The sequence below is a fragment of the Podarcis muralis genome, chromosome 15, assembly GCF_964188315.1.
Source record: "Podarcis muralis chromosome 15, rPodMur119.hap1.1, whole genome shotgun sequence".
Taxonomy (NCBI): Eukaryota; Metazoa; Chordata; class Lepidosauria; order Squamata; family Lacertidae; genus Podarcis; species Podarcis muralis.
Genome location: NC_135669.1, coordinates 12,141,761 through 12,156,400, shown reverse-complemented (window position 1 = coordinate 12,156,400; position 14,640 = coordinate 12,141,761). Strand labels below are relative to the sequence as shown.

General features: G+C 46.1%; 1 protein-coding gene across 4 annotated transcripts in view; it reads left to right on the top strand.

Annotated features, from left to right (window-relative positions):
• Window positions 1–14,421, top strand: part of SLC37A2 (solute carrier family 37 member 2) — a 61,027-nt gene extending 46,606 nt beyond the window's left edge. Inside the window, exons 14-20 of one of the 4 annotated variants that reach the window (XR_013390801.1) lie at window positions 589–662; window positions 2,078–2,156; window positions 4,846–4,943; window positions 6,136–6,200; window positions 8,143–8,196; window positions 11,512–11,558; window positions 14,028–14,421. Coding sequence is in view for 3 of the 4 variants with exons in the window: in XM_077919231.1 (XP_077775357.1) it covers window positions 589–662; window positions 2,078–2,156; window positions 4,846–4,943; window positions 6,136–6,200; window positions 8,143–8,188 (362 nt within the window). In the remaining variant the exon portion in view is untranslated. The remainder of the gene's footprint in view (window positions 1–588; window positions 663–2,077; window positions 2,157–4,845; window positions 4,944–6,135; window positions 6,201–8,142; window positions 8,197–11,511; window positions 11,559–14,027) is intronic. The other 3 variants (XM_077919232.1, XM_077919231.1, XM_077919233.1) reach the window with 3 other exon arrangements.
• The last annotated feature ends 219 nt before the right edge of the window (window positions 14,422–14,640 follow it).

The following is a 14,640-nucleotide window of genomic DNA, read 5'->3' as shown; positions in this document are numbered from 1 at the left end:
AATGGCTTTGGGATTGTTGTTGTTGTTTAGTCGTGTCCGACTCTTCGTGACCCCCTGGACCAGAGCACGCCAGGCACTCCTGTCTTCCACTGCCTCCCGCAGTTTGGTCAGACTCATGCTGGTAGCTTCGAGAACACTATCCAACCATCTCGTCCTCTGTCGTCCCCTTCTCCTTATGCCCTCAATCTTTCCCAACATCAGGGTCTTTTCCAGGGAGTCTTCTCTTCTCATGAGGTGGCCAAAGTATTGGAGCCTCAGCTTCACGATCCGTCCTTCCAGTGAGCACTCAGGACTGATTTCCTTAAGAATGGATAGGTTTGTTCTTCTTGCAGTCCATGGGACTCTCAAGAGTCTCCCCCAGCACCATAATTCAAAAGCATCAATTCTTCGGCGATCAGCCTTCTTTATGGTCCAGCTCTCACTTCCATACACCACTACTGGGAAAACCATAGCTTTTACTATACGGACCTTTGTTGGCAAGGTGATGTCTTTGGGATAGTTTGTAGCAAAGTGATTCGTAAATGGAAGCAAATAAATCGAGACGGCAAGGTTACGTGGCTGATGTTTGTTCTTTCTTTCTCTCTGCAGTGATGTTAATTATCTGCGGCGCCCTCGTCAACGGGCCGTACGCTCTCATCACAACTGCGGTGTCAGCGGACTTGGTAAGACTTGCCCCCAGAAGTTCTTGTTATTCACTGGGAAACATAAACTTTAGCTCCAGAGGCCTTTTGAGCTAACAACCCGGGTTGGCTCCCAGACAATTCATTGGCCCCACATTTGGACATTAGTCAGGATCCATGCTTAAACCAAGAAGCCTCTAATTTCCTGTTTCATCCAAACTGGGAAACTATGGTTACCAGCTTCTGAATCAGCCAGGATATTAAATTATAGCTGCCGAGTAACTTGCTGAGCCAGGTACAATCCAGATCCGATTGTCTGCTGTTCATTATCTTCTCTGACACTTGTCCCTTGCAACCATTTCTTATTCATCAATTAAGGGCATTCAATGTGACTTGAGCCTTTCTGGCCTTGAACTCATTCCTAGAACAGGATTCAACACGCAGACGCACAGCACAGCAGTTTTCTTTTTTGGGCAATAGAATAGGAAATTCTTTCCACGGAGTGTAAACATGACACCTTGGCTGAGAGAGCCTCCGGAGGAGGAGAGCTCTTGGCTTCCAGCACACAGCCTTCATAACTTGGAAGAGATCTGAATTAATCTGGCACAGATCAGTTACACATTCTCCAGGTACTCTGGGGAAATTTTTTTTTTTTTAATTGGCTGTAAAATTGTCCCTTCGGCAAATCCCTCCTCTCATGGCAGCTGTTAGTGTACAAGAAAGAAAGAAAAGATGTAGCCAGGATGGTTTTAGAACAAAGTGGAAAATAATACAGGCTCAGAACACTGAGTGTTGGCTTGTCTAAGGGAAGCATTTTCAATGCAATCCCTCCCCCCCCAAAAAAAAAGTTCATTGCAATTATATATATTCAACATGTTTCCTTCAATGCGTACAATCTTAAAATGATTTGAATTGGTTTTTTAAATACTTTTAAAAGCCTTGCAATTTAACAAAACTAACTCATTTTGGAATAATCAATTAAAACCTAGATCTCTGGCCTGGCTCACACACATCTTGCTAAAGCAAACCATGACTTAGCACAAGTGTGGACTAAGTTTAGGGAGGTTTTTAATGTTTGGTTGCTTTATTATTATTATTATTATTATTCTGTTGGGAGCTGCCCAGGGTGGCTGGGGAAACCCAGCCAGATGGGCAGGGGGTAATAATAATAATAATAATAATAATAATAATAATAATAATAATAATAATAAATTAATTATTATTATTATTATTATTCTCCAGTCATTTTGCTGCTTTGCTGAACTAAGCAATGGTTTTGCTTACCATGTCATCTAAACCTCCTAATAGCCAACTAAAACCCACTTTCCTGAATTTTCCGCCCACTAACTGGTTCCAGTCCTGCCCTCCAGAGCAACAGGAACCTTGCAATGTTCATGTGTGACATTTTCCTTTAACCTTGTAATCTTTCTTTGCCCCCCCTTTCTTCTCCACCCCAGGGCACTCACGAATGTCTCCAAGGAAACGCAAAGGCCCTTGCCACCGTTACAGCCATCATTGATGGAACGGGATCTGTCGGTCAGTAGCTGAGAAGCTTAGGCCAAGTGTGGAAGCTTTGGCCCTCCAGAAGTTGTTGAACTACAACTCCCATCAGCCCCAGCCAGCACGGCCAATGGCCAGGGATGATGGGAGTTGCAGTCCAGCAACACCTGGAGGGCCATAGTTTCTCAACACCTGGCCTAGGAGTTAATTTGAGCCTCATCCAGTGTTTTGTAGTACGAAGCCTCAGAGGGGCAGAGGTTTTTCCTCTTCCCCAAAGGTTACCATTTTCCAGGGAGATGTGGTGATAACTGACTACTAGTCTCACACCTGGGGCCCACTTCTGTTTCAAACCCTGTCAATATCAGCTCTGAATCTGCCCTGAGAAGGGATGGGGCTAATTGCCGCATTGCTCACCCATATGATGCAAATCTGCATGCAAGTGTGCCTGCCCTAAAGAGGTTTTTGTGTTTCCTCAAGGCTTCCCAAAATACATATATTTAAATTATCATTATTTATTATTATTAGGGGAAGCAGGTGGCGCTGTGGGTAAAAGCCTCAGCGCCTAGGGCTTGCCGATCGAAAGGTCGGCAGTTCAAATTCCCGCGGCGGGGTGCGCTCCCGTTGCTTGGTCCCAGCGCCTGCCAACCTAGCAGTTCGAAAGCACCCTCGGGTGCAAGTAGATAAATAGGGACCGCTTACTAGCGGGAAGGTAAACGGTGTTTCCGTGTGCGGCTCTGGCTCGCCAGAGCAGCGATGTCACGCTGGCCACGTGACCCGGAAGTGTCTGCGGACAGCGCTGGCCCCCGGCCTCTTGAGTGAGATGGGCGCACAACCCTAGAGTCTGTCAAGACTGGCCCGTATGGGCAGGGGTACCTTTACCTTTATTATTATTATTATTATTATTATTATTATTATTATTATTATTATTATTATTATTATTATTTATTTCATTGCTCCTCTGATGGCAAAATATTTTATTTTCACTTCATTAAAAAAGTAAATACTGATTGCTTCCTTTTCTTTTCTATTCGATAATATTTTTTATTAGTTTTCAATTACAATCCAATAATAGCCTCATTATAACAATGCCAAATAATAACACAATTACTAATACCAATCATTCAGATACCAAATGACATAATTTAGGTGGCCCCCTACATGCTAGAGTTGTTGGTTTGAAGTTTTACTTTATTTATGCGTTCCAAAATCTTAATAACTTCAATTACACTCTGGTCAAAATAACAATGCCTTATACAACAACTGCAGTAGTAACAACTTCCATTTGTATTGACACATGAAATGATTTATAAAATTGCAAGTGAGGCAATCAAACTATATCCTTGTTCTTCCTGTGTGTGACAATAATTCTGTCCATGATGTCTCTTCCTGTCCTTGTAAAATGTTATGTCTATCTTTTCCCGGTTCTTGCTGTTCTCCATCATGCCTTGGGCGGAGCTATACTGATTGTTTCCTTAGGTCACCCATTGTAATACTGTAATGCCAAAAGACTTTTTGTGGCTCCCCAAATCTGCGCTTTTTAAAGTAGTATCATCATCATCATCATCATAATCAAAATACCTTCTTAAGCTGACTGCTCCCATAGTTACCCCACTGTGATTCTGCAATGCCAAAGGGTTTGGGTTACCCCCCCCCCATCTTTTTTAAAAGATGGCCACACCAACTTTGATATGTGCCCCCACCCTGAGAGTTGGGGAAGGGTAGCCCCCCGCTCTTGTGGACCCCACTGAGCTGGATGGCCCAATGGCTGGTTCAGTAGAAGTCCGTTTCCTGTGCTCCTATATGTCTTAGACAAATCTGTAGGGCTCTCCAACATCCCTGGTCACACCCCTGCTTCTGTACCCCCTGTAAATCAGGGGTCAGCAAACTTTTTCAACAGGGGGCTGGTCCACCGTCCCTCAGACCTTGTGTGGGGCCGGACTATATTTTGAAGGGGGGGGGGGGGAATGAACAAATTCCTATGCCCCACAAATAACCCAGAGATGCATTTTAAATAAAAGCACACATTCTACTCATGTAAAAACACCAGGCAGGCCCCACAAATAACCCAGAGGTGCATTTTAAATAAAAGGACATATTCTACTCATGTAAAAACACGCTGATTCTCGGACCGTACGCGGGCCGGATTTAGAAGGCAGTTGGGTCAGATCCGGCCCCCGGGCCTTAGTTTGCCTACCCATGCTGTAAATCAGCTTTTCTCAACCTGTGGGTCCCCAGATGTTGTTGAACTACAACTCCCATCACCCCTAGCTAGCAAGGCCAGAGCTCAGGGATGATGGGAGTTGTAGTCCAACAACATCTGGGGACCCACAGGTTGAGAACCACTGCTGTAAATGGTCAATCTGTCAACAGCAGTCAGCCATGTTAGCTACAAACAGAACCCCCACATTCAGAGATCACCAAATGCTTTTGCCACCATACGCTTCTTGTGAGCTCAGGGTATATGGCTGCCGCCCTGTTAGATGCATAGTCCTGGCTAGAAGAACCTTTGCTGTGTTGCAGCACAGCAGGTCTTTTGTTCTTAACTGTGAATACATGCTGGTAATCTCCAACTTCCTGAGTCTTCTTCCAGCACCACCATGTAGGATTTGCTACATAGGTTTTCTGTGCCATCTGTGCTAGAAGGAACCTGCCTGATTGCCATGAGCTGGGCTTCGCTCTTGGCTGCTTGCTGATCCTTTGCATCACTCTTTTTTTCATTTTGCAGGTGCTGCCCTTGGACCCCTGCTGGCAGGTGTGATCTCTCGCACCGGCTGGGACAATGTCTTCTACATGTTGATGGCCGCCGATCTCCTGGCTTGCCTAGTGAGTTTCCTTTTGCAGAGCATTCAACATCAATTCCTCTTTTAATCCAACCGTTCTGTGAGACATCCATGTCTCCTTACTGCCCCTGTCTGCACAGATTTTTGATATGGTGAGCTAAGGGATCAGGAACTGGTGGCCCTGCAAATGATGATTGACTATGGGTTATATCCAGTGCCAATCCTACTCAAGAGTTGTCCTGTGCCACAGCTAACTTAGGCCCATTAATTTCAAGGGGTCTCACCTGAGTAGGACTTTTTGGGGACCTGTAACTCCCCTCATCCCTGATGGTTGGCCATTCAAGCTGGTGTTGATGAGAATGGAGATGAACAATGTCCGGAGGTCTCCATCCCTGCCGTTAGCTAATGGGTGAATCCTACCAAATTAAACCTCAGTTGGGTAAACCCTTGAGAACAGCTGATATTGCTACACCAATCCTGATCTAAGTTGGGAACCACCTGCAGCTCAGTGGTAGAGCAGCCGATTTGCTTGCATGGAGGTCCCAGCTTGCATTCCCCATCATCTCCAGTCAAAAGGATCTCAGTACAGCGACTTGAGAAAGAACCACAAATGAGATTCTGGAAAGCTGCTGTCTGTCAAGAGCTGACAGTACTGGTCTAGGTAGACCAATGGAGAAATAGCAGCTCTATATGAAAACTTATCATGGGGTCTTTCCTTTCCAACCTCATTTGTCTGTGTGTAATTTTGAAGAAGGATTGTAGCTCAGTGGTAGAGCTTTGCAGAAGGTACCAGGCTCAATCCTTGTCATCTCCAGTTGGGGCTTGGAAAGACACCCATCTGAAACTCCGGAGAGCTGCTGCCAGTCTGTGTAGACCAGGCATCCCCAAACTCGGCCCTCCAGATGTTTTGGGACTACAACTCCCATCATCCCTAGCTAACAGGACCAGTGGTCAGGGATGATGGGAATTGTAGTCCCAAAACATCTGACTCAGTATAAGACAATGGGTATGGACAGCAACTGTGGCTTGGTGAGGCAAGTGGGAGCAGTCCCCTCATGTAGCAGATGAAAGCTTGAGTAGGATTGACCAGTGGGTCTGAATAGGTGTAAGGCAGCTTCTGGTGCCTTTAGCACAGCGACATCATTGCAGCGTCTTGGACAAACGCTGGGTGGGCTATCTGCATGCACCAAACTGCCACTGCCATCATTAATTCTGAGTATATCTTCCCCTTCCAGTTCCTTTCACGTGTGGTGTTCAAAGAAATACGAGGGTGGTGCGGCTCCTGCGGAAGAAAACGAGGGTAGGTGTTTGCAGAGGCTGAATATTTTGGAATGTATGACTCCAGGGACCTGTGGTTCACTGGTGCTTTAAAAATTTCCACCCCCAGATTCCCTTGAATTTTAAGTTTTACCAGCCTGTCAGTGGAGCCCTGTTGAATTCCCCTGCCAATACATGCTGCCATCTTGGGCCAGTTGAGTGTGCACAAAGCAAAACAAGATGGCGGCGTTCTGTTCTGAAATGTGCTACTGAGACCTGCTACGCTGGAATTGCATGTCAGATTTACCTGTATATGTGGAGTAAATGCTACGGAGCATGCTTGGAAAATCCAGGATAGCGATGCTCCATTCTTGGTGGGGCATTTATCAGACATGTTTGACAGGGCGTTTTTGACATGCACCAGCAGCTCATGGGGCAGTCATGCACAGACTGAAAGCATTCTCAAAATTCTCCTTCTCAAAAGAGCGCTTAACCATCTTACACATGTTTTACTTCAGGAATGGCTAACCCCTAGTTTGCGGCCCTGATCTGGTCTCACACACAAAAATTCTGGTGGCGGCAAAAAGAAAATAAATTTAGGGTAGATACAGAATTGCGGTTGTGGATCCAGCACTGTAACAGATCTGTAACACCGCTGCAGATCATCGTGTTATCAGATTGATTACTTCCCATCTTCAGTTGATCTGTATGTGTCTGGTACATGGAAAAGTCCTGCTATGCTCAATGGGGTTTATTCCCAGGTAAGCATGCAAAGGATTATAGCTTGAAACACACTGATTTCTCAGAACGTTTCCCAGTTAGCCACCCCCAACAAATGTTCCACAACCCAAGTGCTCTTGGAACTAAACATTGGAATTAAACAGAAGAGTTTCTGCTAGGGAAGACCACATGTGAATCCCTGAAGATGCATGCAGGAGCCAGGGATCCTCTGGACTGCAGATGTTCTGACCATGCTCAGACCATGGTATCTCCTCTTAAAAAGCCAAAAAGCTTTCGGCTGCACATGCAAACAACCCAATTGCTCTTCCCTTTGAAAGAGCAAACAAAAGAGAAAGCCACTCATTTCACTGTAGTTTTCTGGATCATCCAAACCAAGCTGTGGTTAGCTGCTTTGTGGGGGGGGGGGGACCCAGGACAGCGTGGCCAAACTTTTTTCAAAGAGGGTCAGATTTGATGAAGTGAAGGGCCGCGAGGGCTGACCAAAGGGTCAACCAAAGTTGTTATCCTTTTTTTAGGATTGAAGTTGTTGAGGTTTTTTAAGGATTTTACCCAAGGATATAAACTGCCACAGGGGCCAGATGAAACCGACCTGTGGGCCGGATTAGGCCCCCGAAACAGACTTTGGACATGCCTGCCCCAGGATGTTAAACCATGATTTGAGGTTAGCTTAATATCCTGGCTTGTTTGGAAGGCGTTCGCCATAGTTTACCAGTTCAGACGAGATGGGAAAGTTTAGGCAACGAAAGACTTTGTGGTTTGTTTCCTGCTATCCCTTTGCCTGGCCGAAAGGCTGGTTCAATATCTTGACTTATTGTGCCAAGATACAAGCATCAAACTCCACCATGAAAGTCGTACCTAAAGTCATCAACCTCTGGTCATACCTAAAGGGACACTTGTGAACCAGGATCCCAAAGAACCAGGAGCGGTGCTGCCACACACTTGGCCTCCCTGCAGTGATGTTGCTGGAGCAGCAGGAAAGTTGGCACTGTTTGGGCACATGGGCAGAGCCCATCCAGCACTTCCACTGATGCCCCTTTCCTTCCTGGAAAGCACCAGCGATGTCACTGCCCAGAGACCTCAGTGTGTGGCGTTGCCCCTTCTAACTGACTTCTCCTGCAAAGAGTCAAGTGGAGCTCCGGTCATGATAGAATGAACCCCAGTTTCTCTACCACCACCACTCCTAACATGCCCACCAATCCTTAACCAATACTAACAGCAACCTTCTCCCCCATGTGCCTTCCTAGCTCTTGTGTGGCATTAACAGAACCAGTAGTGTTGGATATGAAATAGTTTGCAGTGTGAGTATGCCCATTGGTTCTCTCTTCCCATCTAGTGGAGCAGGGTGCGTGTGCAAATTTCAGGGTATGATTTTTCTCTTGATTTCCCTCTTTCCCCCACGGGGCATCTGTGAGGCAAAAACACAGTAGCAAAACACAGTTTCTGTGACCTATCTTTGAGATTTAAGTTTGCCTAAATAGAGCAAAGGTGTGATGCGTCTAGGACTGCAAATTCACCTGCATTGTCCTAGCTTTCTGGATCAGAAACCCAGTTATAACTTGGGTTGAACACAATAATCTCAACTGGATCAAGCAGGATTCAAACACGTAGATCAGGGTGGGAAACGAAGAAGATGAACAAGTTGCATGACCTAGAACCATCCCACCGAGGCTGTGTAGAGATCCTGGCCCGATCAAAGAAAGTACTTTTTCACACAGCACATAGTTAAACTGGAAAGTTCACTACCACAATGATGGTGGCTTTAAAGGGAGATTAGATGAATTCATGGATCTGAAGGCTGTCCTAGTTGTGGTGGCCATAGGCTGCCTTCATCATTGGAGACTGCATGCATCTGAATACAGTCAAACCTCGGATCCTGAACGCCTCTGTTTTGGAATGTTTCAGCTCCCAAACCCCGAAAACCCAGAAGTAAATGCTCCAGTTTTCGAACGTTTTTCGGAAGCCGAATATCCAACGTGGCTTCCGCTTGAGGGCAGGAAGCTCCTGCAACCAATTGGAAGCTGCGCCTCAGTTGTCAAACATTTTGGAAGCCAAATGGGCCTCCAGAACGGATGACGTTCGACAACCGAGGTTTGACAGTTGCTGCGGAACCTAACAGTAGCAGAATGCCACCGCCCTCATGCCCTGTTTGTAGGTTTCCCAGAAATATCTGGTTGGAAGCAGGATGCTAAGCTAGATAGAATTTTGCTATGATCCACCATGGATCATCTTAGTTTGCTTATGGCCAAGAAAGGGACAGTGTTCTAACAGAGTCCCAAACAGCACTGAAATAACATAGAGAGATCAGCCACGATGGCTACGCTTTGACTTCATGGTCAGAGGCAGTGTGCTTCTGAAGACCATTTTCTGGAAAACGTCCAGATGGGAGAGTGTTGTTGCACTCAGGTCCTACTTATAGGTTTCCCATAGGCATCTGGTCAGCCACTATGAGAAGATCCAACAGGGCTCAACTTATGTTCTTATGTTTACATTGTTGGTGAGATGAGCATTTCCCTCCAATAATTTGGCCATTTCCATATGTGCTATTTTTAAAATGAATATTCAGATTTAAGACTGCAGAGCCCTAGCCAATATCGAACTGAAACGTTTGGTGCCTGTTTCTGCAAGCCATTGTCATGCCATGGGACCCACAGATGCCCCCTCTTGACTCCTTGACTAATGCCCCTGAATGCTATAATCGAAATGAATTTCAAGTTGGGGGGAAAATCATATTTTGGCTATCATGTCTAGGAAATCATCGGCGCAGCCACATAATTGCCTTGGTCTTCACAATTTGTCAACACTCCCATAACCGGTTGTACCTTGTTAACAAATCACCGAGAGTTTTGATTTGGGGGTGCGCGTGATTGAGAAAGAAGAACGGCCGTATTTTAAAGCAGTGGTTCTCAAAGATGAGCTCCCCAAAATGAGGCACAGACAGCCGTCGTGGGAGACATAGGCCACATTCACAGCATACATTTAAAACACTGTGAAACTACTTTAAATGAATTATGTGAGCTGTAGTTTATCAAGGGTGTTGAGTGGGGTTAGGAGACCCTGGGCACAATTCAAAGTGTTGGTGCTGACCTTTAAAGCCCTATACGGCCTCGGCCCAGTATACCTGAAGGAACGTCTCCACCCCCATCGTTCAGCCCAGACACTGAGATCCAGTGCCGAGGGCCTTCTGGCGGTTCCCTCCCTGTGAGAAGTGAGGTTACAGGGAGCCAGGCAGAGGGCCTTCTTGGTAGTGGCGCCCTCCCTGTGGAACACCCTCCCATCAGATGTCAAGGAAAGAAACAACTATCTGACTTTTAGAAGACATCTGAAGGCTCAGGGAAGTTTTCAATGTTTGATGAATTATTGTATTTTAATATTTTGATGGAAGCTGCCCAGAGTGGCTGGGGAAACCCAGCCAGATGGGCAGGGATATAAATAATAAATTATTATTAGTATTAGTATTATTCCCCTCATGGAGCCACAATTCCCAAAGTTCCTTGTGAAGAGGGATGGATTATTAAACAGCTCTGGGAATTATCATTTTGGAAGGGGAAGAGGGATCTCCAACAGCTCCCTTAAGAAGCCTCAGTTCCCAAGCTGCTCTGGAGAAAGGCAGCTCTGTTAAAAAGTGGCATGATACTGCTTTAAATATATGGTGTGAATGTGGCCATAAGTCTCCTGAGTCACGTCTCTTCATTTGGTAAGTTTACTCCGAGTAGGACTAACATTGGTCTCCCCCTCTAGGGAGTGACCAGCCTGCTGCCAAAACATTTCCAAACAATTCCTACCCTGAAGTTCCAACATTTGAAGGGGACTTGTGTTTGAATGTTAAAACCAAACCAGGATAAAATATAAAAAAATAGATTTTGAAACAAACAAAAAGCATACCTTATAAGCGAAAGAAAATTAGGCAGCCTCATTAGGCAACCATTAGGCAACCATTAAAAAGAGAACAATTCCCATGTTATAGGAAAATGCTTAGTAAAAATGGGGAAGATTTAAGCCAGTGCCTAAAGATAGAGCAATACAGTGGTACCTCAGGTTACAAACACTTTAGGTTACAGACTCCGCTAACCCGGAAGTAGTACCTCGGGTTAAGAACTTTGCTTCAGGATGAGAACAGAAATTGCGCGCTGGTGGCGTGGTGTGGCAGCAGCAGGAGGCACCATTAGCTAAAGTGGTACCTCATGTTAAGAACGGTTTCTGGTTAAGAACAGACCTCTGGAATGAATTAAGTTCGTAACCAGAGGTACCACTCTAAGCACCAGGTGAAAGCATCTGGGGAGAGTGCTCCGTAATTAGGGGTGCCACCACAGCAAAGGCCCACTTTCTGGCTTAAAGGTATTCTATAATCAGGAGCCACTACAACAAAGGCCCTATTTCTGGTGGCCATGCGACTAACAGAGGCAGGGGCACCCAGATTCAGTTGGTAAGCTCATGTGCCACATGGCTGGGGAGATCCCCAGGGGAGATGCTAAATGTCCCTTGGAACATCTAGCTAGGCCCTGATGACCACTGTTTTAAAGTATCAAGCCATGTTGCGTAATAAAGCATGCTCTTTCTCTCCCACCTACTCTCCCAAGAACCCTGGTACCACTATATATCGATTGTGTTCACAGGTCAGACATCACTCTTGAGTAGGCATGTTCTGGGGCCATAAGTCATGGTAAGTCTACTTCTCAAGCCCCTGGTGTTACTTAGTAGGTCATCTCCTGCTTTCTGCTGTCGTTGGGACCTCATGGTCAAAGGTTTCATCACTCCTTCCTTGGCCTTCTGCCACCTCTGTTGGAATAAGTGAGGCTGTTGTACTCTGGTGGTGGAGCTGGTGTTCATGGGAACTTAGAAGGAGCCAAGAGAGCCCTAAGCAATCCACTGAGTTTCCACGGGTTTTCACACTTCTTTCTTGTGAGTCTGCATTTCTGTGGTCACCTCTGAAGATCCTCTGTTGCCAACTTCTTGACTGATTTTTCTCCTGCTTCCTCTTGAATTCTAAACCTGAAACGAAGGAATGGTCTTAGAGCAAGGGGTGCAGTTGGGGACATCAGGAATGGGCAACCTGGTGGGGCAACACTCCTTCTTTGACCTCCAGTCGGTTGCAGCACTTATGTTTACCAGCAGCAAAGTCATTGCAGTGCAAATGCGCCACTGAAGATTATCTGCTGATGCATTTGCACCTAGCTGCCCTTCTCGCCCCTCCAGCAGCAATACGACTGTGAGCAGTCATCTGCTGCTGGGTGACATCCAGCTTTGGTCAGAAAGAACGGAAATAGGTTCATATTGCAAGATGAACTTGGTGGATGGGCATTTAAATCCAGTTTTCATCCAGAGGGTGCTTCCAGAATGCAAATTCAGATCTCGCACACAGGACACTGGCAACAGGTGTTTCTTTTTCTTTTTATTTAAAAAAACTTAGTATGGAAAATGTAAATCCTGATTAAATACAGACTGGTATATGGGAAATACAGACTGGTATATGGCATAGGGACGCGGGTGGCGCTGTGGGTAAAAGCCTCAGCGCCTAGGGCTTGCCGACCGAAAGGTTGGCGGTTCGAATCCCCGCGGCGGGGTGCGCTCCCGTTGTTCGGTCCCAGCGCCTGCCAACCTAGCAGTTCGAAAGCACCCCCGGGTGCAAGTAGATAAATAGGGACCGCTTACTAGCGGGAAGGTAAACGGCATTCCGGGTGCGGCTCTGGCTTGCCAGAGCAGTGATGTCACGCTGGCCATGTGACCCGGAAGTGTCTCCAGACAGAGCTGGGCCCCGGCCTCTTGAGTGAGATGGGCGCATAACCCTAGAGTCTGTCAAGACTGGCCCGTACGGGCAGGGGTACCTTTACCTTTACCTTTATATGGCATCAAATGGCATAAATGCACAATAGATGCCTGTCCTTAAGGGTAACTTTCTGTCTAGGTCAGTGGCTCCCAATTAGGGGTCCAAGAACCCCTGGGCATCCATGGAACACACCCAGGGGGTCTGCAGTCCCGTCCCTTGCCTCCCCCCAACTAAATTGTTGTCATTTTTTTTTGCAGGCTAATATCACAAATTTTATGGTCTGTTTTTAGTATACCTAAAATCCTTTGCTTATTGGGGCTACCCCACATTTTGTTCGGAAAAATTACTTTGTAGAGGTAACTGCCGCAGAGTAATAAAAATTGTCAAAAGTAGGGGGTCTGTGGTTTGGCTTTTGAAAAATAGGGGGTCCTCAGTAATTAGCTAATTGGGAACCACTGGTCTAGGTCATCATCATCATCATATTATTATTATTATTATTATTATTATTATTATTATTGCTACTACTATTATTATGAGCTGCAACAAATTGTTGCAGTGTGCGGAGCACCTGTTCTTCTGCCAGCCATGCCCTTTCCCATTTCACCACTAGCCTCCAGATCTGTATTAGACATACGCACACCAGGTATTTAGCATCCTGTATCCAATGAGGATGCTCAATTCCTATTGGGCCATTTTTTCGGTGCCCCACCCTACCCCCTGCTTCAAGTGGGGCTGGTTACATTTTTTTTTTTACTACTTGAAATGCTGCAGTCCATCCCCCCCCCCCCAATTTTTATGCATTCTGTGACATTTGGGCTATGTAAGGATCACAACTTGTAGAAGCTTGATGTATGTGATCTATAATGATCATTTTATAAATTATTTATCTAAAAGCATTTCTCATCCACCCAAAGGCACCAGGGTGGAAATATATGCAGCCTACAACCAAAACAATAAGATTAAAACAAAATACAGTGGTACCTCGGAAGTCCGTTTGACTTCCAAAGCGTTCGGAAACCAAGGCGCAGCTTCCGATTGGCTGCAGGAAGCTCCTGCAGCCTATCGGAAGCCACGTCAGATGTTTGGGTTTCAAAGAACGTTCGCAAACCAGAACACTCACTTCCAGGTTTGCGGCGTTTGGGAGCCAAAACGTTCAACTCACAAGGCATTCAACTCACCCAGGGACTTTGCCCAAGCCAGAGAGGATGCAACAGGAACTGCTTTAGCTTGGAAGCCTTCTGAAAAACCTGTCTCTATCGCTCTTCCTTTAAATCTGCTGGCCCTTGAAAAGGTATCCCCCCCCCCCCACCTGCATTGGGGTGTCCACCAGGATGACATTTCTAATGCCTCTCTTTGCCCTTGCAGCTTTAAAGAATTTTGACGGAGACCCACGTGACCGGAGGAAACCATCGAGGCAACAGGGAGAGCCTTGCCGGAGGCAGTTGGTTTTGTTGCCCGCTCCCCTTGTTCACAGCGGGAGGAATAAATGAAGCTGAAACGGGATGTGCTCCAGAAACAAAAGAGAACTCTCTTGCCGAACGCCAGTCAAGCTGATCACCAAGCTTCACACTTTTTTTAAAAAAGAAAAGAAAATAAGAATAATAACTGACGGAAGGGAACAGGGGAACATGATGCCGTGGAACCAAAGGAGAAAAAGAAAAGCTGGCATATTTGAGATCCGTGCCATATCCAAAGCCTCTCTTTTGTATCAATTGCCCTTTTGTTACTGCGATTTTTTATTATTAAAAATGGCACGGGACCCGTCGGTGGTCTTTTTCTGTCTCCTGGAACGAAGGGAACATAAGAAGGACCTGCTGGGGTAGGCCAAGGGCCCATCTAGTCCATCGTCCTGTTCTCTCAGTGGCCAGCCAGAGGCCTCTAAGAAGCTTGCAACCAGGACCTGAACTCAACAGCTCTCTTCCAACAGTGGAGATGTGGCTAGTAGACTCTGGTAGCTTCATCCTCCGTGAATTTGTCT